The sequence below is a fragment of the Pundamilia nyererei genome, unplaced genomic scaffold (assembly GCF_000239375.1).
Source record: "Pundamilia nyererei isolate P.nyererei 1_Seehausen unplaced genomic scaffold, PunNye1.0 scaffold00075, whole genome shotgun sequence".
Lineage (NCBI taxonomy): Eukaryota > Metazoa > Chordata > Actinopteri > Cichliformes > Cichlidae > Pundamilia > Pundamilia nyererei.
Window position 1 is genome coordinate 153,463 of NW_005187476.1, and position 25,507 is coordinate 178,969.

General features: G+C 43.5%; 1 protein-coding gene across 4 annotated transcripts in view; it reads right to left on the reverse strand.

Annotated features, from left to right (window-relative positions):
* Positions 1–1,914: 1,914 nt before the first annotated feature.
* The window catches only part of rptor (regulatory associated protein of MTOR, complex 1), a 185,665-nt gene continuing 162,072 nt past the window's right edge, over positions 1,915–25,507 (reverse strand). Inside the window, exons 26-36 of one of the 4 annotated variants that reach the window (XM_005737331.2) lie at positions 25,157–25,262; positions 21,157–21,271; positions 20,960–21,084; positions 19,950–20,051; positions 16,951–16,998; positions 7,754–7,860; positions 6,589–6,716; positions 5,365–5,451; positions 5,167–5,283; positions 4,923–5,052; positions 1,915–4,276 (exon numbers count right to left, since the gene is read on the reverse strand). In XM_005737331.2, coding sequence (XP_005737388.1) covers positions 4,208–4,276; positions 4,923–5,052; positions 5,167–5,283; positions 5,365–5,451; positions 6,589–6,716; positions 7,754–7,860; positions 16,951–16,998; positions 19,950–20,051; positions 20,960–21,084; positions 21,157–21,271; positions 25,157–25,262 — 1,134 coding nt within the window. In that variant the 3' untranslated portion in view covers positions 1,915–4,207. Of the gene's footprint in view, positions 4,277–4,922; positions 5,053–5,166; positions 5,284–5,364; positions 5,452–6,588; positions 6,717–7,753; positions 7,861–16,950; positions 16,999–19,925; positions 20,052–20,959; positions 21,085–21,156; positions 21,272–25,156; positions 25,263–25,507 lie in introns of all 4 variants that reach the window. The other 3 variants (XM_013911927.1, XM_005737332.2, XM_013911928.1) reach the window with 3 other exon arrangements.

Genomic DNA, 25,507 nt, shown 5'->3' on the forward strand with positions numbered 1-25,507 from the left:
GAAACTTTACAGGCACGCTTTAATTCTTTTATTAATCATCATCCCATTAAAGACACAGCTGTTATTGTTACCATCACCACAAAAAATGGTATTTTTAGACTTATATCTATCTGCACAATTAAATTATGCAGTAATGGGTCTAAATTCATTTACAAATAATTAATGAAACTTTGAATAAACAGACTACGAAACAAGAGAAAGAAGGGCGGGGTGTAAATGATTATTAAAAATTCATCCTTATTTAATGTTATCCTGAATTATTTATTTGAAAATTCATTTTTTCTAAATAGAGTATGAAATTGGATTTTTATTAATTAATTAAAACATTATGTAATTTATGCCCAAGTTGACTGATCTTTTCATAGTTCCCTTTTTAATTTGAAAGTTTTATTTATGGGTTTATAATGCTCTTAACTGCTCTGTATAATAAAATTATTTGGGATTTACTGCATTTATTTTTAAATACATCAAATTAATTAATTTTTGCTTTAATTGTAGAATTCATCTTTATAAAAACGTACACTTTGTGGTCCTAACAGATCATGCCAACACACTCAATCACACACGAACGACCAAACCCAGTAAAGTAGGACAGGACGATTAATTCCATCCAGTGTTTTTCCAGCAGCTGTAGCATTTGGGTGATTTTGAATTCTCTGATTCAGCTGCTGAATTTGCTAAAAGCAGCTAACAGGATGTTGTGGGTAACGAGAGGTTAGCTGGGAGCCAAAAGTCCATCAGGGACTTTTCTTAAAGGATCTTGAGTGCCCATGGAGCTTTTTGACATTTCAAAGGTTCCTCCCATCACCCCCAACCAGTCACAGCAGATGGCTCCTCCATGATCCAGAGGTTTCTTCCTGTTAAAAGGGAGTTTTTCGTTGCCACTGTCGCCACAGGTCTTGCTCATAGGGGGGGTCACCTGATTGTTGGTGTTTTCTCTGCATTTTTAAAAAGCATATTGAGCCAACTGTTGTTGTGATTTGGCGCTATTTAAATACAATTGTGTAGAAAAGAGGAAAAAAAACTGATGGCAAGACCAACAGTCCACAGATGACTAAACATCCATCTCGGTGTGACGGATGTGATGACGTGACGTTTGGCCCATAGTGACAAAATAAAACAAACACCATGTTGTGTTCAATAAGACTTAAAATGAGACTGAACTTCAGTTAAATGTTTAATGAGGTCAAAAATAACACGTGCCAAATGTCCCATTTTCTCACTTACATAATTATATAGAATTTGTATATATTATATAGGTCTATACAATTTACTATATAATTAGTCCTCTTTTTGAAACCAGAGGTGTCGCCTCCTGCTGGCCAGTAGAATGTATGCAAGTTGTTAGTTTTTGGTGCAACTTTATAGAAATGCAATTTTAAATCATCCCATTCAACCTGTTTATGGTTTTTTTAGAAGTAAAATTGACACAAACTTTGAAACAAGCTCAGGTGTTAAACATATGGTGATGCACTAAGTTGAGACAAAAGTTGTTTAAATTAATGAAATCTCAGAAACTCCAAGAAAACTAACAAAGCCCACATTAACATGAAACCTTGCCCTCCCCTAATCCGGTTTTATTTTGGTTTCAGTTTGAACCACTAGGAGATCTCGTCGGCTTTGAGTAGGACATAGATCGTTTTCTTACATATTTGTTTGAAACAGCTGAACCGATGCAGCTTCAGGATATGAGACAATGCGTGTGTGGTGCATTGACGTGGTGCCGGGACTTCCCAACAAACCTAAAACAAAATATAACTCTAATAAACTAAGCAGTGGAGTTTTAAGATCTCTCTTTAATTTAGAAAAGCAAAGCAGATGTTCTTTTTTTTTCATAAAGTTTTCTTTGACTTTACAAAATTTATATAAATTCACACGAAACTAGAAATTAAAATAAGACAACAGACGCTTGTTTGTGAACAATTATTTATAATTTAGAAATTCATCCATAAAGGATATTCTCCTGTTTGTAGTGTGTTTCAGTAGAAACAGCTCAGCAACATCTGGAGGCTTCTTTGAATACACATTGAAGAAACAGACAAAACCCGGTGTTGTATTTGGTTTATTTCACTGATTTCATCTCCTGCTTTATGAACCACAGTCAGCAAAGCAGTCTGAAGTCACAGACACAAACCTGATTGTTTCACTTTTCCTTTCCTACTAAAGACTTTTTGTCCAGCTCTAAAATCTTAAAACTCAAAGCAGGATACTCAGAGATGGATGTGAGTGTGAGCTGAGGGCTTGGACCAGCTCAGTGAGCGTGTGAGGGTGGAGACTGACGTGGTGACCGGACTGCGTGTTGTGTGGTATGTTTGGTGTTTCCAGTTCACTTTCAGTCTACAAATCCACTCCGTCTGCGGGGGAAAAGCAAAAGCTCGGGAGGCGCGATGCAGATGGGAGGTGTGGCAGGAAAAGAGAGGGGGGAGCAGCCTTTGAATGCTAAAGCTCCCCCCACCCGCCCCCCGAGGCCAAGGCGAACAAAGAAGAATTAAAAACATAGAAAAATACAAGAAAAGAACGAAAAAAAAAAAGATTAAAAAGGCAAAGCTGCCTCAGAGGAGAGGCACGACGATGGTGATAATGCACAAAAAAAAAAAAAGCTTTAGGAAAGAGCACCACATTGACGTCAGTTTTCATGATCTCTTGCTTGTGACTGACCTCACCTGCCTATCATGCTGCAGGGGGAGGAGGGGGCTGACGGGGGCTCGTGAAATACCTGAGCGAAATCTAGGGGGCTGACTAAAACCTGATGCAGCGAGCAACAACAGGTGAGTCGGCGCTCTCTAAGCATGCGGCGCACTTTCGCTCCGTTACACATAATCAATCCAAAGAAGTCTGCAATAAAAGCAAAATAAGAGCTCAAATGAAACCCTGCAGCGGGGGTTCATCAAAGAAAAAAAAAGGATCTGAATGAAGACAAAGCTGCGCCTGATTGGTTTAAATTAACAAGAAGCTTTACTTCTATTTGTATTTTCCAGAAGCCATAAAAATGAAAGCAGCTTTTTGAGGGCTTGTTTGACCCTCAGGTAAATCATAAAAACCGCCATCTTTACTGTGACAGCAGGTAAAGATGGCACAGCCATACGATGAAGTCTAAAGGAAACTCGCTGTCGTGAATGGAAATGTGTGCGTTTGTATTGCTGTACTGTGGCAGCCGAACACCCCCTCCAAATGGAAGTGTGTTTTTCTGTGGGAAACAGGAAGAGCTTGAGGCTGGATCGATCACGAGCAGTCTTATTGCTTTGCAGAGGCAGGTAGGTAGCTGCCGCGGTCTCCAGGTAGGACCAGGTACTTGGCTAGCTCTCCTCTCACTGTGCTAGATACAAGGGCATGCGTCATCCTAGTAACAAAGCAGGTTTAGCTAAAACAAACAAAACAAAAAGCACACCCCTCCGAGCCACAGCGAAGGGGACTGCATGGAAATGATGATTTTGTTTGGCACGCTGGGGCGAAGGAAGCGAGGAGGAGAACTGCAGAATGGGAGCAGGTGTCTTTTTGGGCAAGTCCAAGGCTATGAGAGCCCGCTGTGGGCAGGGCACATCTGTGCTATAATTCCTTCTAACACTCACAAAAACAAACTCGTCACGTCTGCCGGCTTGACGTTTTCAGGGAACAGTAATCACAATCCACCTTTCCGGGGTCCGTCCTTCCAAGCCCTTCCAAGCGTCTTGGCGGCAGGTGCTGCGAAGTCACGAAACTCCGCATCCTCGGCCAGTTTACGCACACGCACCGGGGTTCGGTGGCGTGGCGAGTTCATGTTTCCTGCACCGGTTAATGTGTTTGAACAGTGTGTGCGTGCTGTCCTCTCTCGCCACATCTGGATTGGGTCAGAGTTTGTTCAGGTAGTGATGCTCGCTGTGTGGCGAGGAGAGGCCCCCGGTGATCGACAGGTACCACTTTTTTTTCTTTTTTAAAATAGAACCGCTCTTCTTCTGTAGATGCTATTTAAATATACACACTCAGCACAGCCAAGTCTACAATCATTAGCTTCATAATAAGAATATGAATAAACAATGATAATATAATATATATAGAGAGTCGTCTGTAGCATGAGTTTTCGTCAGCAGCCATCACTAGAACATTCAGGGTGGTAATTGCATATGTACACGAAAAACAAAAAAGAACGTCATTTACATCCCGGTGCTTGAGGCTCAGGGTCACAATTCATGTGTGATGATGGGGAGGAGAGGTGATGGATGCTGGTGTGTTATCTGAGCCTCTTCTCTGCCGAGTAGATGGACATGTAGTAGTCGTTGCTGCCTACCGCCAAGTGAGGCTGCAGGGAGACGGAGAGAAAAGACAGAGGAGGTAACTTGGTAACTTTTTAACTTAAATTTTAACTCGGTAACTTCTTTTAACCAGAAGTTGGTAACCGACCAAGAGAGTCAGTGTTGTCCAGTTTCGGACATTAGCATTCATTCGCCGCCATGTTTCTGACTAACTGCGAGCCCAATATTCACCTCCCACCGCTCCAGAGAAGAATACCTGACTCTGTGTACACCAGCTAACTTTGCCCGAGTGCTCTTTGATGTGGAGGTTTGTCACTAAAGGAGGTAACAACTGTGACTGGAGGCAAATTTAATGAGCTCCGAGTAAGAAAACCAAAGAAATGAGCTAAACAAATGAAATTTCTCTTTGGGTTCAATGTGACAAGGAACATCTTTCACAATTTGCATAATTGTTTGATATAAAATTGATGAGTGCAGTTTTAAAGTGAAGACTGAATTGCAGATTAAATGCTGTGGCTAAGTACCTCTAAAGGAAAGCTCACTCGAACATTTCCACTTTGGAATGCATTGTTTTTTAAATTTCACTAAATTAGAGATATTCAGTTTTTTAATAACAGTTATCTGTCAGGTACAGGTGTTAGCTTAACACAACAACAAAGACGATACAGATACACAGTTGAGCTCTAGTTTTACCCAGTGAGGATGGAAGGCTAAACAGCTGATGGCACCAATCCTTTGTCCCATGAAACCGTCGTAGTACTTAATGTTGCTGATCACGTCGCCGTTTGCATTGTAGACCGCTATGAACTGGTTCATCGATCCACTGGAAGGTCGACAGTGAAACACAGAAGAGTCACACACGTGCATTTAGGTATTTACTTGAGGAAAAAGCATCTGATTCTTTGGGTTTGACCCAACGTCAAGCAAACCAACTCACCAGGCGAACAGGTTGGCCTGTGGGTGGATGTCTAGAGCCGTTAAGCCTTTCACCGTCTGTAGCACATTGATGGACTCCGGCATCCGTGGCTCAAAGAACCGCACATCTCCGTTAACACTGACGGGATAACCAGAGTCAGCACAGGCAAGAAAACATTCAAGTTAGTGTCTGTGAGTCTGAGCAGGTGAAAGAGGATACCTGACGCTGATGATGTGCCCGTCTGTCTCCTTCTGTAGATGAGCTTTTACCACCCAGGCTCCGTGCTCCCTGTAGGTCATCACACGACTGCGGAGACACAACAAGCGTCAGTTAACTACGCTACAAGTGACATCAAGTCAAAACAAACCATTTAAAAAATATGTCTTTTGGTACATTAAGTGGTATTTTCACCACCAACAGGAGAGCCTCTAGTGTCTGATCATCCATGGGTGCAGTGAGGCCGAAAATATCTGCTACTCACTGTGTTTTGATTGACTGACTCACTGCTTTGGGCTAACTGGGTGTGAAAAAGCCCTGAAGAATTAAATGATTGCAGCAGAAGCGAGAATAAAAACACGTGTCTATCACACGAAGGAGCTTTTCTTGAAGCCTCATCCAGCAACACTTTAAACGCCGTTACAGTCGTTAAATTTCTTTCTTTCCTTAATTAAAAGCAAATCAAGTAATGTGACTAAACGATCTGGCTGTACAGTAAAGCTGGGTGCACATTCGGTAGAAAGGCTCTGATCTGACCGCTGATTTAACTGGGTGGTGACTTTCTTCTTGGGTAACCAGTGTGGTATTAAAAACAAACAAAAAACTGAAGATAAATCCTGCTGCTCTACATGTAACGAGGATGACACACCACTGGGTGGCAGAGTGGCATCACGGTGGGGAGAAAAAACAGTCTTTCTGATTTCATTTTGTATGACCATCTTCTTGGAGCTGAGCGGCGCTGATCTGTCTAAGGCCAAATTTTAAGGACTCTTTTCTCCAAGCACTGAAAAAAATAAGCTTCTCTATACAAAATTTTCCTAAGACCGAGTCCAACCATCAGCTCTGGGCTGATCAACATGGGGAGGCAACAGTTGCTGAAAGATGTAACTCCCAGCCTGAAGGGGAACTATTAAATTAGCTTCATTTAAAGATTTATGGGCCACTTCATGTTTTAACTGCCTTGTTTTCCCCCTCAGGGGCTGAAATTAAAATAATGTTTAACCAAGCTGGGGGCACGGGGTCCATTAAAGGATGAGGCAACCCCAAAGGGAGATTTATGGCACACTACATACAATAAATATAGATTAGAGTCTGGAGTAGGAGAAACTGCCATGTGTGTTCTTCAGTGAAATTAGATAACGTTGAGACAGTAAAATAAAACCGTGCTGAGAAATCATAAATTTGAAAGTGATTTAATGTGATGAGAAAGTGATGATGGGAGGCTACCATTCATTGGGGCCCATCCTCCGATCGAAGACCCGCACAGACCCGTCACCCAGACCGGCAACGATCAGCGAACGCTGGGAGTCGCAGGAGAGGCTGGTCACACAGCTGTCCGCTCCTGTTGGGATGTCCTGGCGCACGAACACACGCACACAAGAACACACACAAATCCTCTTGTTAAGGTCTGTAAAGGTAACGCTCATTTCACATTAAACCTCCTTTAAAATCATCAATCATGTGCTCTGTTGGCTCATTTGAAGCTGGGCGCAGCATCAATATGCAGCCATAGGCGAGACTGGGGCCATTTGTACTTGTATTAAGTCCATCCATCATGACAATGATTAGCACACCGAGGTCCATTAGATGTGTAAAAACAAGGAGAAAAGAAAGAAACCACACTAATGGTACCGGCTCTGCCTCACACTTCCATTACTTTGCCCAAACAAACAGCAGCAGCAGCAGCAGAGAGCTCCGTGAACACATTAAGTTTTAATGTGAAACGCCTCAAAAACAGGGTTGTTTTCATGTTTTAGCACCAAGAAAGTAATCCGAGTTGTTCCTGATGAATATTACAGCTTAAATCTAAAATTCCACCAAAATGCTTCCACACAGCGGCCTCGTTTGGGAAAAGTTGAAAGCTAGACTCAAAATCCTGCTAAAGGATCATTTTGTATTGTCAACGAATCGTGAAAGGACCAAAGTGTGATTCTTGGATACACAGAAGATCTGATGTAAAGTGTTGACGTTTAGATCACAACAACTGCGCTCTGTAGAGGTCGCCACAGCGAATCATCTGCTTCCATCTCACCCTGTCCCTCTGCATGTCCTCCTTCACTACATCCCTGAACCTCCTCTGCTGTCTCCCTCTTTTCCTTTGATGTTTAGATTTATGACAAATGGCAATAAAAGTCTCGTTAAGATTGAAATTCTACTTAGTTTCAGAAAATATGAGACTTGCAGGTTTCATGTTTCTACTTTCCAGAGACATGAAGGAATAAACGAAATCAGATGAAGGTCACGACAATGATTTAGGAACTAGAAGGAGGGCAGAGAGTCACACTTGACTGACACAGACCAACAGATGCTCCATTTGCCCTCGGGTCACTCTTTTACCCGATTTTATAAAACTAATGAAGAGAAACGCAAAGCAGTGACGTGTGCCAAGTACCTGGACCTTCATTTCTCTGTCAGTGTCCCAGATCCTGACGACTCGGACGTCTCCAGACGTCATGAGGAACCCCGTCTCCTGCTCCCAGTCCACGACCATACCTGCTCCTACAAACACAGGACGACACAGCGACACTTACAACAAGCACAAATGGGACTGTGCGCTCGATACGAAGCACACACCAGGATTATTTATTGTTTTCAAAACAACAGAAGGTGGCTTTTAATCACAATTACACGAACAGCATAAGAATAATTTGCACACAATCTGCGAGCTGCAGTTTGAATTTGATGTTTTTTTTAAATTTCATTTAAAAAGGGACCTTTACAAACACCTATAAACACAGCTGCTAAACACACAGAACATGTGCTGATCCCAGTAATACACAGCCCACGCAATCTGTCGGAGGTTTCAGGAGGCTCACGCTGACACATGTACCAAGTCAAATGAAAGATTAGTGCGGCAGGCTCCTGCACCAGTGCGTCACTAATAAATACAACAGAAAGGAACAATCAAAGAACGAGCAAAAACCCTGCTGTCTGCAGAGTGTAAAGGTGCAGAAGAAATGTTTTTGCAGTAAAACTCGGACCATTAAAACCAAGTCATTCCCGAGTGTACAAAGGCGCACTTCATGCAGACTGAAGCATTGTTTAGCATTTTGCATCCTCCCTGTCAGGACGACCACTGGGAGATGCAAACACTGACCCTGGAACTGCGCCTGTCAGCAGATTCCGGCTTTGATGAGTCAAATGGCACTCGAGCGAAAAAGTGAGGAAGGAAGAAGCTGAAGACAGCAGGACTCTTCGTGTGCTGGCAGTCACAGCAGGAATCAAGTGAACAGTGCAGCACAAGCTGTGCTGGCTCAGGAACGTCTGCGGAGGGAAGCTAACTGCAGCCGACAGCGCGCTCCACGATGAGCGGCTAGGGTGTGACCGTTTCAGCGAGCTTCCTCCACACGGCCACGGGTCAACTGGTCAATTATGGTCTCTAGTTTTGACACTATTTATTTGAACAGTTCAACAAGCTGAACAGCAAATAAATGCCTCCTCCTTTTCTTTACTGCTGTTAGTCAGTTTAAATCCTTTGACCCAAGTTTGAATGGGAGTGTGAGGATGAATGGGGCGACGGACTGGTGACATGACCAGAGTGTACCCGCTGTTTTGCTCTATGGCAGCTGGGATAAGCTCCAGCGACTGAACTGAATCAGCGATTAAGAAAGCAGATGTACGGGACTTAACGCAAATTTGTGCTAACACTCTAAAATTGTTTTTAGGAAAAACAGGAGGGCTCTCATGGAGGAAAATGATTTTCCGTAACTTTCCAGCAGGCTTAGTAAATATGAACCCCCATAAAATACGTTCACCAGCCATTTTATACCTGTTCAACTGCTCATTAACATAAATCTCTAACCAGCCAATCACAAGGTAGCAGCTCAGCGCACTTAGACATGTAGGCATGGTGAAGATTATCTACTAAAATTCAAATGAACCATTAGAGCGGAAAAGAAAGGTGATTTAAATGATTTTGAATGTCATTGAATGGTTGCTGGTGCCAGCTGGGCTGAGTATTTCAGAAACTGCTGATGTGCTGGGATTTTCCATTAAAACCATCTCCAGGGTTCACAGAATGGCCAGAAAGAGGGAAGACACCCAGTGAGTGCTCGTTCTCTGGGTGAAAACACCTTGTTGATTCCAGACAGCTTGAAGCTGACAGGAAATCTACAGTAACCATGTGCTGACCATGTCCATCGCTTTATGACTGCTTATAGCTTCCACAGTCACAAATAGAGGCAGCATGGTGGCACAGTGGTTAGCACTGTTGCCTCACAGCATTAAGGTCCACTATCAGGGCGGGTTCTTCCTGTGTGGAGTTTGAATGTTCTCCCCATCTTTGCGTGGGTTCTCTCCAGGTACTCAAGCTTCCTCCCACAGTCCAAAGACATGCAGTTAGTGGGGATAGGTTAACTGGAAACTAAATTGCCCAGAGGTGTGAATGTGAGAGCAAATGGTCGTCTGTCTCTATGTGCTAGCCCTGCGACAGACTGCCGACCTGTCCAGGGTGGACCCTGCCTCTCGCCCCAAGACAGCTGGGATAGGCTCCAGCCCCCCCGCGACCCTGGAAAGGATAAGCAGCAGAGAGTGGATGGATGGAGTCACCAATAGAGCAACTTCATGATGTGGTAACAGGAGAGCAGGATGTGCGGCTGACGACTCTGGAGCAAGTGCATGATGCTGTCATGTCAACACAAGCCAAAGTCTCTAAAGAAAAGGCAAAAGAGGGTCCAACGTGGTAGAGTGAGACGTACCTAATAAAGTGGCTGATGAGTGTAGTTACAAGCCAACTTTGTGTGTATAGTCAGGGTTCAGCACCCCTCCAGGTCTAAGCTGACCCCCCTGCTGGTCCTATGCACCAGATATCTTTATTTGGCTAACGATCCCTCGGCTGCTCCCATTCGCTGCTCTTCACACTGCAGTCTGGCCTGCCTTTGAGTAAAGCAGCAACACTAATATTTGCCTCTGGCAAGCAAAATGAATCCAGAACAACCACTAAAATATCTGCGTTCATAAAACAACAAACAAACAAAAGCCAGTACTTTCAAAGGTGCTCGTTTAGCCATAATTCAAATGTAACAGCAAAGCCACTTAAATGCTACAAACTGTTTACTGTCAAGAATAAAACAGATAAATAATTAAGCAAATGCCTACTGAGACAAGTGCAGAATATTCATAATTTACTGAAATGATCCACTGAAGGCAGGAGTGTAATTTCAGCTTTATCGCTGCACACAGTAATTCTGCCTCTCTCTCTTTCTGTCGCAGGAAACCCGGACCAGTAATAACCTTTTTTTTTTGTGTTGGAGAAAATGAGCAGGAGCTCGATCGGCTGACCGTACAGTGAAAACAGAGAAGTTGCAGCTTCTGGCTTTAAACTATGAGCTAACATGCTTGATAGTGGCGGCACAGTTTTAAAGGGCAAAGCTAGCGGCATGCTATAATAGCAAATGGTAGACAGATGAAAGTCACATGATTCTGAGAGTATTAACCTGAACAGACCTCTGACATCAATCGTCTGGACGACAGACTGGAAGCAAATCTTTTCTATCAAACGGCTCAGGATTAACACACGTAACAGGTTTTATGCATATTACATGTGCAAGACCTTCAAACTCTGTGCGAACTACTAAATTTATGTCTGGTCAGCTAACCTGCAGTGACCAGCATTTTAATGGAGCTTTAACCACACGTGCTGCTCGTCTGCATTTTTCGGAGGCTTTTCTGCCTTCAGTGAAAGCCAAAATGACAGGAAATGATGGGCGAGACAGACAGGAAATGAGGGGTTACAAAGGTCACGGGGCAAATTAAAGCAAAGAAGGTTATTCTATTAAACCACAATGAGGGTGCACACAAACTACTTGATTCTCTGTACATATACAGTACGTGTCACTGCACCTTGTCTGTGTTGTGTTAAAAGCTAAAGCCTGTGTGTTTTCCATTTTAATTGACGTAATTTTCAAAGTACATAATGCATCTTTTTTTCATTTTAGTAAACAGAATAAATCCTCTTAGCTCACTTTGATAACCTTGGCGCAGATGGAGAAATGCATTTCCAACAAGCCAGAGTGCAGACGCTCTAACGGAGGGTTGAATGGTGGAGGAGAAGAAATAATGGGGCAGGTAGCAAAACACACATTAAAAACACACTCCATCTCTCCCCCTTTCTTGCAGGAGTGCTTTCACCACAGACGTTACAGAAACAGCCTCCTTTTCTATCCTCTTGAAACTCATCACGCCGAGCTTCATTTCCTCCTGTTCCTCCTCCTTTCTCTCTGAGTCACTTCCTCCTCCTGTTTTTACACAATCAATAGCCATCTCCAGCTCACCCACCTGTGTCAGCACCTTGCTTCATACATTCATCTAATTTTTTTTTAACACTGCTTATTTTTATTCTAATTTGCTTCCTTTTCAAAACGAAGTGTAGATGAAAAGAGAAGAAGCTATTTTCTTTGCTCTTCCTAAACCTTGTTGAAGAGCGAACACGTTAATTATTAGACATCTCCCCCAGCTGATCTCGAATCATTCACACATCTCATTTATCAGTCGTGACTGAGCTTCCGCTGCTGTGTCACAATACCGCTCGACTTCTCTTACACTGTCAGGAAAACCCAAGCCCCGTGCGGCGGCTTCAAATCAAAGCGTGACGTCACCCGGCCCGCTCGGGCGTCACGCCGCCGGTGTGCCTTGGCACATGTTGGGGAATAGCATGCAGGGGAAACCGCTTCACAAGACTGTGCTCTGTCAATGGCACGCTCACAGTCGCGCGCGGGCTTCTCACGCTGTGAAAAGGAGGAGGCGGCATTCCCTTTGAGGCTGACAGACTGGTAATGAGGAAATCTGGGTTACAATGAGTGGAGGGGAGAAGGGAAGATTCCCCAGTGCACTGAAGTGTGTGCAGGAGGAAACGCACATCAGCAAACTTTCCCAAAGATTTACATACAGCTCATCAACGCCTTTCTCTGTGTGCTCTCACAATAAGAAATTCTTTGGGCCAGTGGTTCTCAAAGTCAGGGGAAAACTGGAGTCAAATAAAATGATGCACAGACCTGCTTTTCCTGCAAAGCATTAAAGGACTGCCGGACAGAACTAAAGCATATAGTGATTCGAAAACAAACGTCATTACAAATTAAACAGATGACGAGCAAAATATTAGCTGCTTTCACCCTTTAATAGTTTCATCATTTGTTTCGGTAATGACACAAAATGAAGTTGGTAATGTTTGGCAAACGTTGCTTTTGGGAATGTCAAACTCAGGCTGCACTCCTGGCAAGTCAGCTGATTGCAGTGTTTACCACATTACCTCTGGTACTGCTCACAGGGAATAAGCTATTCGACTTCCTTCAGCCTGCCTATAGCTGCTGTGAATCTGCCAGCTGTGTCACAGCACACCTCCACCCCAGTGCCACCTTTTTACACTGCGTCTAACTTGATCAGTGTCCTACCTGTTGGCACCGAAGCCTGTTCTGTTTTGTACAAAGGTCTTGCTCCTGCTCTCCCTGCTTTACGCTTTTAGTTGCATTCACGTGGAAGGCAGAGTCCCTGACCAGAGTCACAGCCCCAAATCAGAAATATTCCATACAGATGCTGACTGAAGTCTGATAATACGGCTGAGTTTGAAATTGTATGTCTTGTCTCAGGGATCTGAAACACGATGCTCCTTGAACACAGCCTTTGTGACTTTCTTCTGAAGATTTCCTTTCTTAACTCTTTCTATGTGAAACAAAAGTCACAATTTCTATGCATCATGCGCTAATGACTTAACTCTTTTTAGTTAACTTTCTGGGCAAAGTGACAAAGCGCAAACTTCCCAGATGTTCCACTGACTTGATGACTAAAAGAAGCCGATTAAAAGAAATATGGCTGACTTGTTGCTTCTGTTACATTCTAGAAAATATTCTAGAAAAGAAAGAGGATCAGAAGAGATAAAGGAACACTTTTTGAATTAAAATCAATGCCCAAAATAGCAGTGAAGCAGTGTGCAGCCCCCATTCACCCCTGCTGGAGCTGATGCTTCAGTCCTAATTAAGATATATTAAGCTTGAGACGCTCGAAGAACATTTAGCTGTACGCCTGCTTGCAGTCTCGTTTGTCTCTCCATCTCTCTGCCTCTCTATCCAGGTGCTCCTCTCGCTAACTTCTCGCTTCCACTATCTTTCCCGCGTTAGCTCTTCCCTTCTGTCCCACTTCAAGCGGCTAAATTCTCCCTGACAGCTGTCAAAAAACTTCACTTTGAGTTCAGAGGGTCACAGATCTGAAACCTTAAACCAAACCTTTCAGTTCTGTCTCTTGCAGACAACACTCAGCTGCTCAAAACGGGATATCATCCTGCCTTAGAGGGAGCCTTTGTGGGCCTGAGCGGGTCTTAGTTACCCACACAAAAATCAATGTGGACATGGAGAATTGAGTTGTGAGAAGGAAGGAGCTGGCAAAAGGAGTGTGGGCAATGTTTCATCAGCTGGAAATCTGACCACGTTACAGAGGTGGAGGCATAGATAGCTTCCAGGTACAATCTCTCTTTAAATCTGGTATTTCGCCCTCTCTGCTTGAGTCCTCCCCAGTCAAAAACGGCACTGATATTGTTAGCAGATGGCCTTCCCCTTGCTGAATCATTAACTGGGCAAAAAAAGCTAGTTTAACACCAGTAACAGCCAGCAGGCTTGTGGTGGATCATCACTGCTCCGGCACCAGTTTGCCAAGAAAATCCCCAATTTGTGATATTTATCTATTCCTTTGCATAAATATCTTTGATTCACTCCCATCTTTCCTCTCCGGAGAAGACGCCTTCCTCTGACTTCTTATTCTGCACCATTATCTCCAGTGATGGCCTAACTATCCCACACACTGCAGCTTATTAAAACTGGCGCTGAGGCCTTCCTGCTTCTTCTCTCCCTCAGCGTTTTTCAATCTCCTCACTTTATCCTGTTTGCTTTGAAAAGGTCTTCCAGGATTCTGGTAATAAACCTCCAAGATTACTGGGAACTTACCCAGCACGCGCGTGCCTCTGATAGACAATGATGTCACGATACGGGAGCGTTCTGACGGGCAGGGAGACTTCCCCACTTTGGCATTTGGTTAACCTTTGAAAGAGCTCGGACCTGCTTGGCTGACACAGACCTCCTGAAATGAGCTCTAAGCGGCCGACATTATCACCTGTTGACCTGATTATTGGGGAGAGGAGACTAGCACAAAGTTCTCACGCCATTTTAAATAACTTAAGGAAATGGGTTCTGATCCAGGACTGCTGCTGGAGGTCTACAGGCAGGAATATCTTCCTGATTCACCTCCCAGTGGCTGCTTTTCTAAACTCCGGCACCCAATCAGCTGTAGAAGATGATCGAGGCGTCAGATCCTGAATATAAACACTGGCTTTACATCTAAAAAATAATAATTTATATATTTTAGGAATTTTATATCAAACGTTATACATTTTTATAATACTGCAGTGACAATAATCTCTTTAGCTTTTTATTATGTAGTTTTTAAAAATGTGTTTACCTACAAAACAGTGAAAATCTGTGATGTGCGTTTATGTAAAAGCTGCAGACAAAAACCCTGCAGCCTTTTGTATCACTGCAACTTCACACAAGGTTCTGGAGGCCTGATGTTAACAAGGTCCCAGGCAGCAAGGCTGAATGTAAAGCAGGACACAAAGCGTGTCTCCATAAAACCAAAGAAGAGAGGTCAGCCCTACTTCTGCTCATGCACAAGAAAAGGGACAAAGAGAAAGATGATTAAAGAGGAGAAAAAAAGAAACAAACGTAGTGGCATTAAAAGGAATAAAAATAAAACAAAGGACAAAGCTGTGTTGTAACATATTGAAATTATATGGATCAGAACTTAATTAGATCGGCTCTTAGTCTAATCTGCAGAGATGTGACGTTTGTTCGCTTCAGTCCATCTAACCCCAGAACAAACACTGATTAGAAATTTCTGGTTTGCTCTCTCTGTGCTTCCTTTCAACCTTAAATAAACACGAGCATGACCTTATTTTCAAGTCATCTCCAACTTTTCTTTCCTTATTTTCTCTCCATCTATCCTGTCTTCCAATCTTCTCCTCTGCCATCCGCCTACTTATCCACCCCTTTTAACCCCTGTCTGACCTTCCCTCTTAAGAATTCTCCCATTTTTACCTAGAAACCTTATCCCTCTTGTTTTCTGCACAAAGCTCTACCTCCAGCGACAGCCTCCTCTGCATACTAATGCAGCTGCAGCAGCTGCAGGAATAACTTCTCAGAGCCAGTTGCCAGCCGCAGTCCTGTAATTCCACTGTTTCCTCTGAAGTTTAACAGGCTGAACCCTCCAGTGAGACAGACATAGTCCCAATTAAACACCGACACCCATGGGACCAGATTCAATTTGTGTGTGTGCACGTTTTTTTTTAAATAAATGAAAGAAGCTGTTTGAGGTGACGATGAAGAGTGACTGGAGACTATGCAGCTATGTGAAAGTATTATTTTACATGCCGAGTTAATCAAATACCCATTTGCAAATGTGCCTGCCACTGAGTGTTCGGTACAAGGATCCCGTAATTTAAAAGCTGAATAACTAGCCAAGTCAAAGCGGTGTGCGTGTGGCTGAAGTTATGATGCATGGGTTTAAGGATGATCTTTTTTGCAGTTCCTCACAATCTAAAGAAGCCAAACAATATTTCCACAGAGATTACTTTTTGGGGTTACAGTTTCAATATAATCAGATCACAGCCAATGTGTCTCCTGCAGTGTGTATACACTTTGAGGATGTTTGCATATATCCCAGCAAACCATTCCAGTGTATTTAGAGAGTTATGTTACTAAAAATGAAGCTTACTGCTAACAAAGAACCAACATGTCTAAAGCTAATCAGCCATTTGTCACAGATTTTTGCCTTGGTCATGGAGATTTAGTTCAATTTAGCATAATACCATTTAGACATGAAGTTCATATGGTCACACGACATTTACATGTCCTGCAGCTTTTTAAACTTTCATGACTGGTTAGTTTTAAAGATTAGGGCGGTTAGTTAGCCAGCTAAATAAAGCTGCAAGAATCTCCCAGTGTTTGCTTGCAAAGTGGGTCAAATGTGTCGGTTCTGATTGTTTAAGCAGTGGCTGATTTTTAACTGCTCATTTAACATCTGCATAATTATCTGTTTAGGTAACACTGACTTATTTACACTGATACTGCTTGACATGCACTGCCTCTGAAAACCAGAATCTTTTATTGCAAAAGACTCAAGTGCAGACAGCTGCTACAATCTGACATTTATTAAACTGTCGCTGACTAGAGGAACAGAAATCTGCTTTCTCACGTTTGTCTGAAATTAAGGAAAAACTGTAAGTTTGTAAATAACAACCTGATTAGAGTTAATTCCTACCTTCTTTAACCTTTAAGAGCTTTTGATATCAACTTTAAAAAGGTTGTGCTGGCCTTCTGAAGAGACATGTCTGTGCTAGTGGAAGTTTTTTCTTCATGGAGCGTGCTCTGAACTTGGGTTGACTGTCAGGGATGGAGTAATGAAACATCACCAGACAGGTGAATGAATGACGCGTGCTGGTAGTGGTCAGGGGAATAAAGGAAATTTCTAAATGAAAGGCACACCCTTGGCTGTTTAGTGCAGCACGTGCTTTAGTAGTGAGGGAGAATAGAAGAGAAATGCAACACTCACCTCCTTGCTTACTCCTGTCAAGATAGATGGAGACCCTTCTGGCCAGACCTGCGAGCAGGGGGAAGAGGAGCGTATGGAGGAAGGAAGGGAAGATGGAGAAGGGGGGGAGGGGGAGGAGAGCAGGAACGTAACAAAGCAAGCAACAAATTAGCAAGAACCCCTGTGCATGCTAACCCAAACATCCACACACACCGAATAGAGCTGTAATACCCATGAAGTGACGGTAGGTACTCCTCGCCACTTCATGGGTATTACTCTACATGCACTTGAAGAGCAGAGGGATGAACAAGGCTGCTGCTTCCCAGCGTGGTAACACCAAAGAGCGGAAGGAGATTTGAGCCGAGCTGCCACCTCTGCATTGCAAACTGCGTCCCCAGCATCTGAACCTGCAGGACGCAGAATCTAAGATCCCTTCACCACAGCGTTAAAAAGCAGGCAGGGTGGAGCTGAGTGTGCGTCAGTTTGTGGCTGGTCAATAACAAAAACAACACCTGGAAATAATCAAGGTGCACAAATATGTATGGATTCTTATGGAGACTTGTTGCTTCGCTCTTGCTGCCTTGTTCAGCCTCTCTCTCTCGGGGGGGGGGGGGGGGACACCCACAAAACAATATCAAAGACCCAGCAAAATAACAAAAAGCCAGACAGTCCACAGAGATGGATCATTGATGAAAAACAGCACAGGAGCGTGTTATTGGACGATGGGAGGGGGGGCGGGTTGAGTGAGGACAGGTCCTGCTGGTACTCTTGTGTGAGTGTGTTTGTCTGGCAGCATCTCCTTGAGAAATGCTCAGTCTTGTTGCAACTGCCTACAGAGGTAGAGCAGGATTTTGGCAGCGAGAAGACAGACTTGTGTAATATTTCATTGGGTTGTACATTATTAATGCAGCTGAGGCAACGCTAAAAATCTTAAAAATTCTAAACACAGCGTTATTGTACTCAATCTGAAAGACGTTCCAAGCAATGGTAATAAGTCAGAACTGAATACTGGGCCAGGAGGTGGTGGGTGTGAATGCACCAGGGAAAGCAGAGTCTGCGTGAGATTGCCGAGGTTTCTGAGATCTACTGCCAAGTTCATTTTTATTTTTTTACATTTTGGAGCACAACAAGCCAAAGCTGGATTCTTCAGTAAAACTTTTTCAAGCGAGGTCTCATCTGAGTGGCTGCTTATATTAAAACTGATGCCTTCACTAGGTTCTGCATACAGACTGCAAAACAGTGGACTGTCACCGACGACACATCCAGGATAACAAGCACACCATTAAATGTTAAAGTTTCAGAGAAAACATGGCTGTGGCTCGCTGTCGGAGAGTCCTCCGCGGAGGGAGAGCTTCTCAGGGCGGTTTGTGTCGTGAGAGTCAGGCAGAGACCGGTGTTAGTTAAGTGTGTCTCCTCCCTGCAGGGGCCCGCAGAGCTCTGGTGACTCGGTAATGACGGAAACACGTATGTGCACACGGCATGAGGTCCACACCTCTGCACAGATATGCAGTCAGGCACTGAATCAGCCAGTCACTCAATCTGACAGCTCTGCTCTGGCTGCTGCCAATTAGCCAAACATGGTGCCGCATCTCATATGGGACACGCAGTTATTAAAAAAACAAAAAAAACAAAAAAAACTTCTGCGCTCGTGCTAAAGTGCACCATTTTCATACGGACGGATGAGCGCTACGTAGGTAATCGCTGCGTTTATCACACAGGTTATGCTCAGAAACAGTCATTCTTACAGCTGTCACAGTTGCTCCCAAAAACATCCCAGTAGTATCGGCTGAGAAACGCTCGAGGCAGAAATTTAAAGCAGGGGAGAGAGTTAAGGAGAGCGTGCGCAACCTGACACAACACACCGGTGGGTGGAAGTGTCTGACAGGTGTGTACAGTGGGTGCCTGCATCGCATTTGTGAATATCTCCGCCTCGGGAGTTGTATGTAAGTGTGTCAACACGAAGGTAAACATGGCAGCGGATCCACCAACGTCCACAGTCCCAGTTTTATAACGATCACTAAAGCAATGTGAACAGTCTCACAGGGGAAGAATGAGAAATACCTACCTTCTGCATTTCGTGATTGATTACGTGCAGACTTGGAATGTAGGGCCCGCAGTAGGTTAAACAGCCCCCGCTGTTTCAGGTGTGACAGGTATATATGACAGATGTGGAACGTGTGAGAAGGTGAGGGAGGTGAAGCTGACAGCGGATTTTAAATTAGACCTACATTCGTGGACTTAAACCGGCCGCCGCCGGCAGCAGAAACAACCCGAATGCAAAAGTATGGAAATAAAGTTTCGGCTGCGTCATTTTTCATTTGTGTGAAATTGGTTATTTTTAAAGCAGCTCGTGACAAACTCTCCCGGACTTCCAGTGACGGTGAAGTGGTCTGCCCTGGCTGCTGCCCCTCAAATCTGACATTTTTAGTGATTTGAACAGCTCTGTGGGATGAGCACACATGTGCGGTAATTAAAACCGAAGCTGTGCGAGTGAGTTTTTGCTGCTGGGTTTGATGGGGTCTGGGTCACTGTGCAACTGAAATGCTCTCATTGGTGCCACCTTTTATTCAGAGATGAATTTCTGAGGTTTAAAACACCAAACACACTGTAAAAAAAACAAGAAAAACTACCTTCAGGCTGAGTGCTGTGTGATTTTAGTCCAGTTATGTGTTGGACTTTTTCTTTTATTCATCTAAAACCTGAGCTGTGTTTAATTTAAAAAGATATAAGTGTGAACGCAACCTTAACCTACTTTATTAGATGTACTTTACTGTAATTGTCAGCTGTGGCTGTATCGTTTCAGCAAAATTGAATTTTTTCTTTTAGTTTTTTTCATTACTTAGTTTAAGGAGAAAAAAACCTCCTCTCAGACCTTCTCTGTAGGCGGAGCAATGAGGACGTATGACTGGGATGCTTTGGGACAGTTTGTGGTTTTGGGGTATGGGTGGGACTGCGGATGGGTTGGTGACACAGTAATAAAGAGCGTTGGTCTTTACTGTGGGTGCTGATGGAGGGCTGACCTCGGGTAGTGGGCAGCATATCGGAGAGACCCTGCCACGCCGTCACCATCTCCGGATTCTTCTGGTCAGCAAAGTTCTTCCAGATCCGTAGCGCTCCATCATCTGGAGAGACGAGAGAGAGAGGGAAAGATACAGAGTAAGAGAGAGAGCCAGGAAAAAAATGCAGCGTGGTGTAAACGCTGAGGCTGGACGCAGCTGCACAGACACCAGCATCCTGTTTGTAATCTTTATGCACTTTAAAGTGTTGAACTGCGTTGATGAAAACCCTGAACCAAGACTCTTTCACACACACACTGTGTCTTGACTGTCAACACACACTCCTCAAAAGAAGACGGAGAGTGTGTAACGCCGAGCGGCATCTTAAAAGGCTCTGTGCCTGTGAGCATCTCGCCAGAAAGAAACAACGAGGCAGGAATCTAACCTCCAAAACCTCTGCGGCTGAAACACGGCAAAGACACCAAGATAAAACACGTCCGTGCACTCTTATGAGGAAGCTATTACAGGCCATAAAAGTCTCCACTTGATTTACAGCCTGCGTTTTACTTCTTTTAATGCTGATTCTTTTTTTATAACTAATGTCCTGCCCTGCTATCCTTCAGAGCATGAGTGATGGGGAAAAGCTGAATAAGTGAACATTACTTTTTGATGAGATGGAATTTAGATTTATCAATACTGAAGCCTTTTATCAAAGCTTCTTAGCTTAATTTAACAGAAGGAAGACCAAACAAAATAAATGTGTTTGTATTTTAATGTCGAGTTGTTTTCTCCGGTTCCTGTGGGTGATGAAGATAAAGCCATGGAGGGTAATTGCTTTCTTCTTTTGATGAATGATGATGACTACACATGAGTGCTCTGTGTGTAACAGCCAAGTGTTTAAGGCTTGTTGCTGCTACAAATGAGCCTCTCTGCGATTTCTGCTGTTGCCAGTGGGCGTGGACATTTGCGCTGATAACTTGGATGCACTTGTGCATCTGAACTCACACTTTTGTGCGTGTGTGTGCGTTAGAAACCTGTTGCGGTGAGCAGCAGTGAGCAGTCGTGTCCGTTCAGGTACTCCATGGATGTGATGCGAGTATAACGAGGGTTTCCGTTGTAGAAGTAGTCCAGTCTCTCGCCCTTCTCCCAGTCCCAAAAGCTAAAACAAACACACTCATTAGACGACAATATGATCTGTTTAACATTTTAACTGAATGTGGTAGTCTCTGACCAGATGCTGTCCTTGTCAGCCACAGCGATGCAGGTGTTGAAGGGGTGGAACTTGACCACTGACGGCACTCCGGGGTTGCGGTTGATGAATATTTGATCATCCAAGCGAGAAATACCTGAAACAGAGGAGAAAATCCAAAAGTTGGTATGAAAGGATGATGGATTCATCCAAACCGGAGGTTTGTTTCCCGATGCAGGTTAAAGTAAGTGGCACGCAAATGGGGGAACAACCTGTCTGCTGGCACACCTAACCCACGCCTGCAGCTGCAACCTTACAGGGACTAACTTAATGAACAAATAAAATGTAGTCTGTCCCGCCTTCCTCTTGCTTTTGGCTGAATCAGGGAGCCTACAGCTGTTCACTGTTGGTCTGGGGTCAGTACCTACTACTGCTCGATACTCAGGTAGCTTTCCTGCCACCCGAGAAGCATTTAGGAGAGTTTATGAGTTGGGCTTTCGGTAGTAATTTTTGTACCTATTGAGGTGTTAAATTTTCACAGTGCTTTTACTTCTACGTAGCGACTCATCTTTTTTGGCCTTGGCTCTCCATGAAGCTTTCTTTTAAACTTTTAAAATGGCAAAACTGTTAACAGCTCGATTCCTGCCATCTTTTTTCCAGTTTTTGTATCCCAGAGATCAGCGTGTGGTTTTTAACAAATAAACTTAAAAGATTTCTCTTGCAGATTTTTCAAATTCTGCCTCTGATCAAAATCAAAAGCATTTTAGTACAAAACAGAGGAACAAAATAACATAAGAGCTACAACAAAAAGGTTTATTTAAAGGTCCATTAGCAGTGCACACTTTCTTAAACTGACTGACAGGTTTTGTCATGTCCAAGAATACCAAAGACACCAGCTGAGGGCCTCAGGACTCTCTCAGTGGTACATTATTGAGTTTTGTGTTCGTGCAAATTATTCTTTTGTCCTCCAAGTTTCTTAAACACACTAATGCAGTTCATATTTCCATGCTCTGTCAGCAGATTAAAAAGAAATGTTCAAAGAATACAGTTTAATTACTAGTTTTTAATTGTATAGGATAATAAAGGATAATAAAAGGTACACTCAGCGCAATAATGTGGCTCACTGACACATTTCTAATAGCTTTTGGAAAAAGAGAAATTTATTCTTCATGAGGTTTTGCATCATAGGCTGTATAAATGGCCTGGCTCTCATAGACTCTACCTGAGTACCCAAAGCACTTTGTACAAGTTGAGTTTTGAAAGTGTGAACAACAAGTGAGAGGTTAGTCTGGCAGCACACCCTGCTTTATCACCTTTTTTACCCTGAATGGCTCCGTCATTTACCAAATCACCATGATACTGTATGTGACAGGAAAATAAAGGCACAGATCATAAAATCAACTCAAGTGAGAAGTAGGGCCATTTTCTCACAGACTTTTATACAATCAGACTTCTTTTAGCAACCAGACGAGTCGCCAGCTGCTGGCCACTGGAAAGACTGCAGGTTTTATGCACTTAACTCTATTTTATTTGACTTTATTTATTTTAAAAACATACAGTCTATGCTTTGGGTGCACACATTAAATACTGGGCTGCAGTATTGCTTGGTGAACATAAATTAAATACGGAATCGGGGCCGAGATTCCCAACACAACACAAAGGTCAAGTATGATCTGAACTTTATACTTTTAACAGTAGTACTGAGAAAAAAAAATTAAAGACAAGTATTTGGTTTTTAAAGTATTTGTATAAGTTAAAACAAAAAGCAAATAAAGTTTCCTGGAAGACATTTTCAGAAGTAGAACGTGGAATAAAGGAAAAAAAGGACAAAGCACAGCCTGGCCATCGACAGGAAGACTTGAGGCAAAGAAAGAGAACAGAGCAAAACATGGAACTGTCTGCGGTGGAAGAGCCGAGGCAAAGAAAACAGTGGAGTTGTGTACCCCACTGGCAGGTTTCACTGCGAGTAAAAACACGTTGATAAATCTGATGACTTGACTGCCTCACTATATGTTGTCATGGCAACAACACATGCCGGCTGCCGACCCCGTCCTTGGCTACACGAACTCACTCCCGAGACCGCCGTAACGAGATGAAGAACAATGAAGGGGGATGGATGCAGCTGTGACGGAGGAAAATGTAGTTGGAGGGAGAAGCTGCGGAGGCCGGCGGTTAAAAGCCGGCCGAGATCATCATCACGACTCGCTTTATGTGCACGAAGTGTGACATCACAGTAGATACAGAGCGACTGTAAAAACAGAGTACACCTCAGAAGTGCACAGTGAAGTGGGCAGACTTTGCACCGCCAACAAAAACAACAGTACAAGTCAGATCAGGTTCACAGGCTACAGAACATCGTTTGTTCTCTTCTCTCTTTGCTAGCTTTGCTGCCTCGTTCTCAACTCCTCCATCTTCCTCCATCGTACCCTGCCCCCTCCTCCTCCCTCCTTCCTCTCGCCTTGGTTCTCTCTCTGGAGGGATTCGACTGAATGAGGGCAACCCTACTACTTCTCTCTTTCAGAAAACTGCGAGGGGAATTCAATGATTTAACGAGAGCGGGATAGACGTGTGCGTGAGCAAGCCTCAGCTCTGACGCCAATCGCCTCGTGACTGTGAGTGTGTGTTTGTGTATGCATGTGTGGAGGGGGCTGCCGGTGACGTCGGGGGTGTTAGTTATTCTGTTTGAGAGCTGCTCAAACTTCACCCGGGGAGTGTGTGCGTATGCTGGCACTGGAGCCTCTTTAATGTGCGAGTGCATGTGAGGGGAGACCTGTGACTCACAAAGAGGACGTCTCCTGCTGTGAACTGATTTCAATCAATCCTTCCATCCCTGCGAATCATTTGCAAACTTGCTAACCTAAAATTTTTGATGCATCTTGATGTTTTTCGGGGACAGTCTGGATTTCACCCAAGTTAGCCTCATTAGGGCTCCGGAAATAGTCAATTAGACACGACTGTCAGTCACTAGTAACAGTTTAATCAACTAACATAGGGACTATTTTGTCCTTGGGTATTATATTACCAATGAACCTTTGTTAGAAAAACAAACAAACAAAAATAACTTCCATAAACAGCCGCTTTATGCAGATGTGATAGAAAGTGAAAGAAACTGCATCAAACAGCTGTGCAGCAATGACCTGATGCTAAAACACAGCAGATAAAAGAAGTTGGTGCCAAGTTAAGAAAGTATCAAGTAATCCTTCACTAAATGAAGAAGTGAAACACCTTTTTTTTTTTAAAACGTCTGCAGTGTTTCTACAAGCGAGGAGGAGGTGAAAACGAAGCCGTGTTCCTTTGTGAGATTACGACCTCGGCTGCTAGTTGATTTTAGCAAATTCTGACCCTATTTACGGTGAAACAGATGATAAAGCAGGATATACTTGAGCACAGGCCAACCTTCTGACTGTGATGATTTACTCAGTCTAGGTGCAGTCACTTTTCTCTCCTCTGCTCTTTCATCATATGCACCTGAGCCCATCCCTACATAATTTGTGAAGTCCTCTCATTACAATACCGTTAAAAATCAAGCTTCCCAACAATCAGTAATGTGTGTGAAAAACACAAAACATGAATCTGGTGAGAATGGCAGAATAATAATCACCTCCTGGCAGAGAAACGGATGAAACAAAGAGCAGCCGACAAGGAAAAGTGCCGTTGGAGGCTCTGTCTGGACAGTCTGGATTTCACCCAGATCCTGCTCTCATTAAGGCTCCGTAAACATTCAATTACACATGGCTCTGTTAGAAGCTAAGTGCTCGAGTGAAGTGACCGCAGAGCTTGTGTATGCTCCCTAACCAAAGTCACTCTACCTTTCAAAAGAGGAATCATTTAATGCAATACTGAATAGGATGAAAACCAGGGAAGAGATTTTAATAATTAATTTAATTTCCAGTAATATCTGTTCATTTCATTTGAACATCTCCCCTATGAAAATCCTCCTCAGGACATTAAGACGATTCTTTCTTCCAGGCAGCGACGTGAAATATAAATGTGTTTAGAACACGTTAGAAGAAGAAGAAGGTCTTTTGTGCGCATTACTGACCTCTTTGTATGATGCTTCGACTCTGCCTTCTTACGCGAGCATTTCTCAGAAACCTCCACTGACGCTCCAACCTCACCTGACTCTCCAGGTCGTGCTCCTCGGGGATCTGCGAGATTGCATGAAAGAAAAGACAAAGAGAGAGAAAAAGAGATTTACAACTGCTCTCCCCACCTGGAACATTTCTACAACGATAAGCAAACAAACGAATAAAAAATTCAGAGGGACAATATCGAATTACTGCCGCAATAAATCCATTTTTATTGAGCCTTGAACATTGACACTTTTGCTGAGAGTACATTTAAAATTTCAAAGTTGAAAACTTAATTAAATCCTGTTGTGCTCTCCCCCACA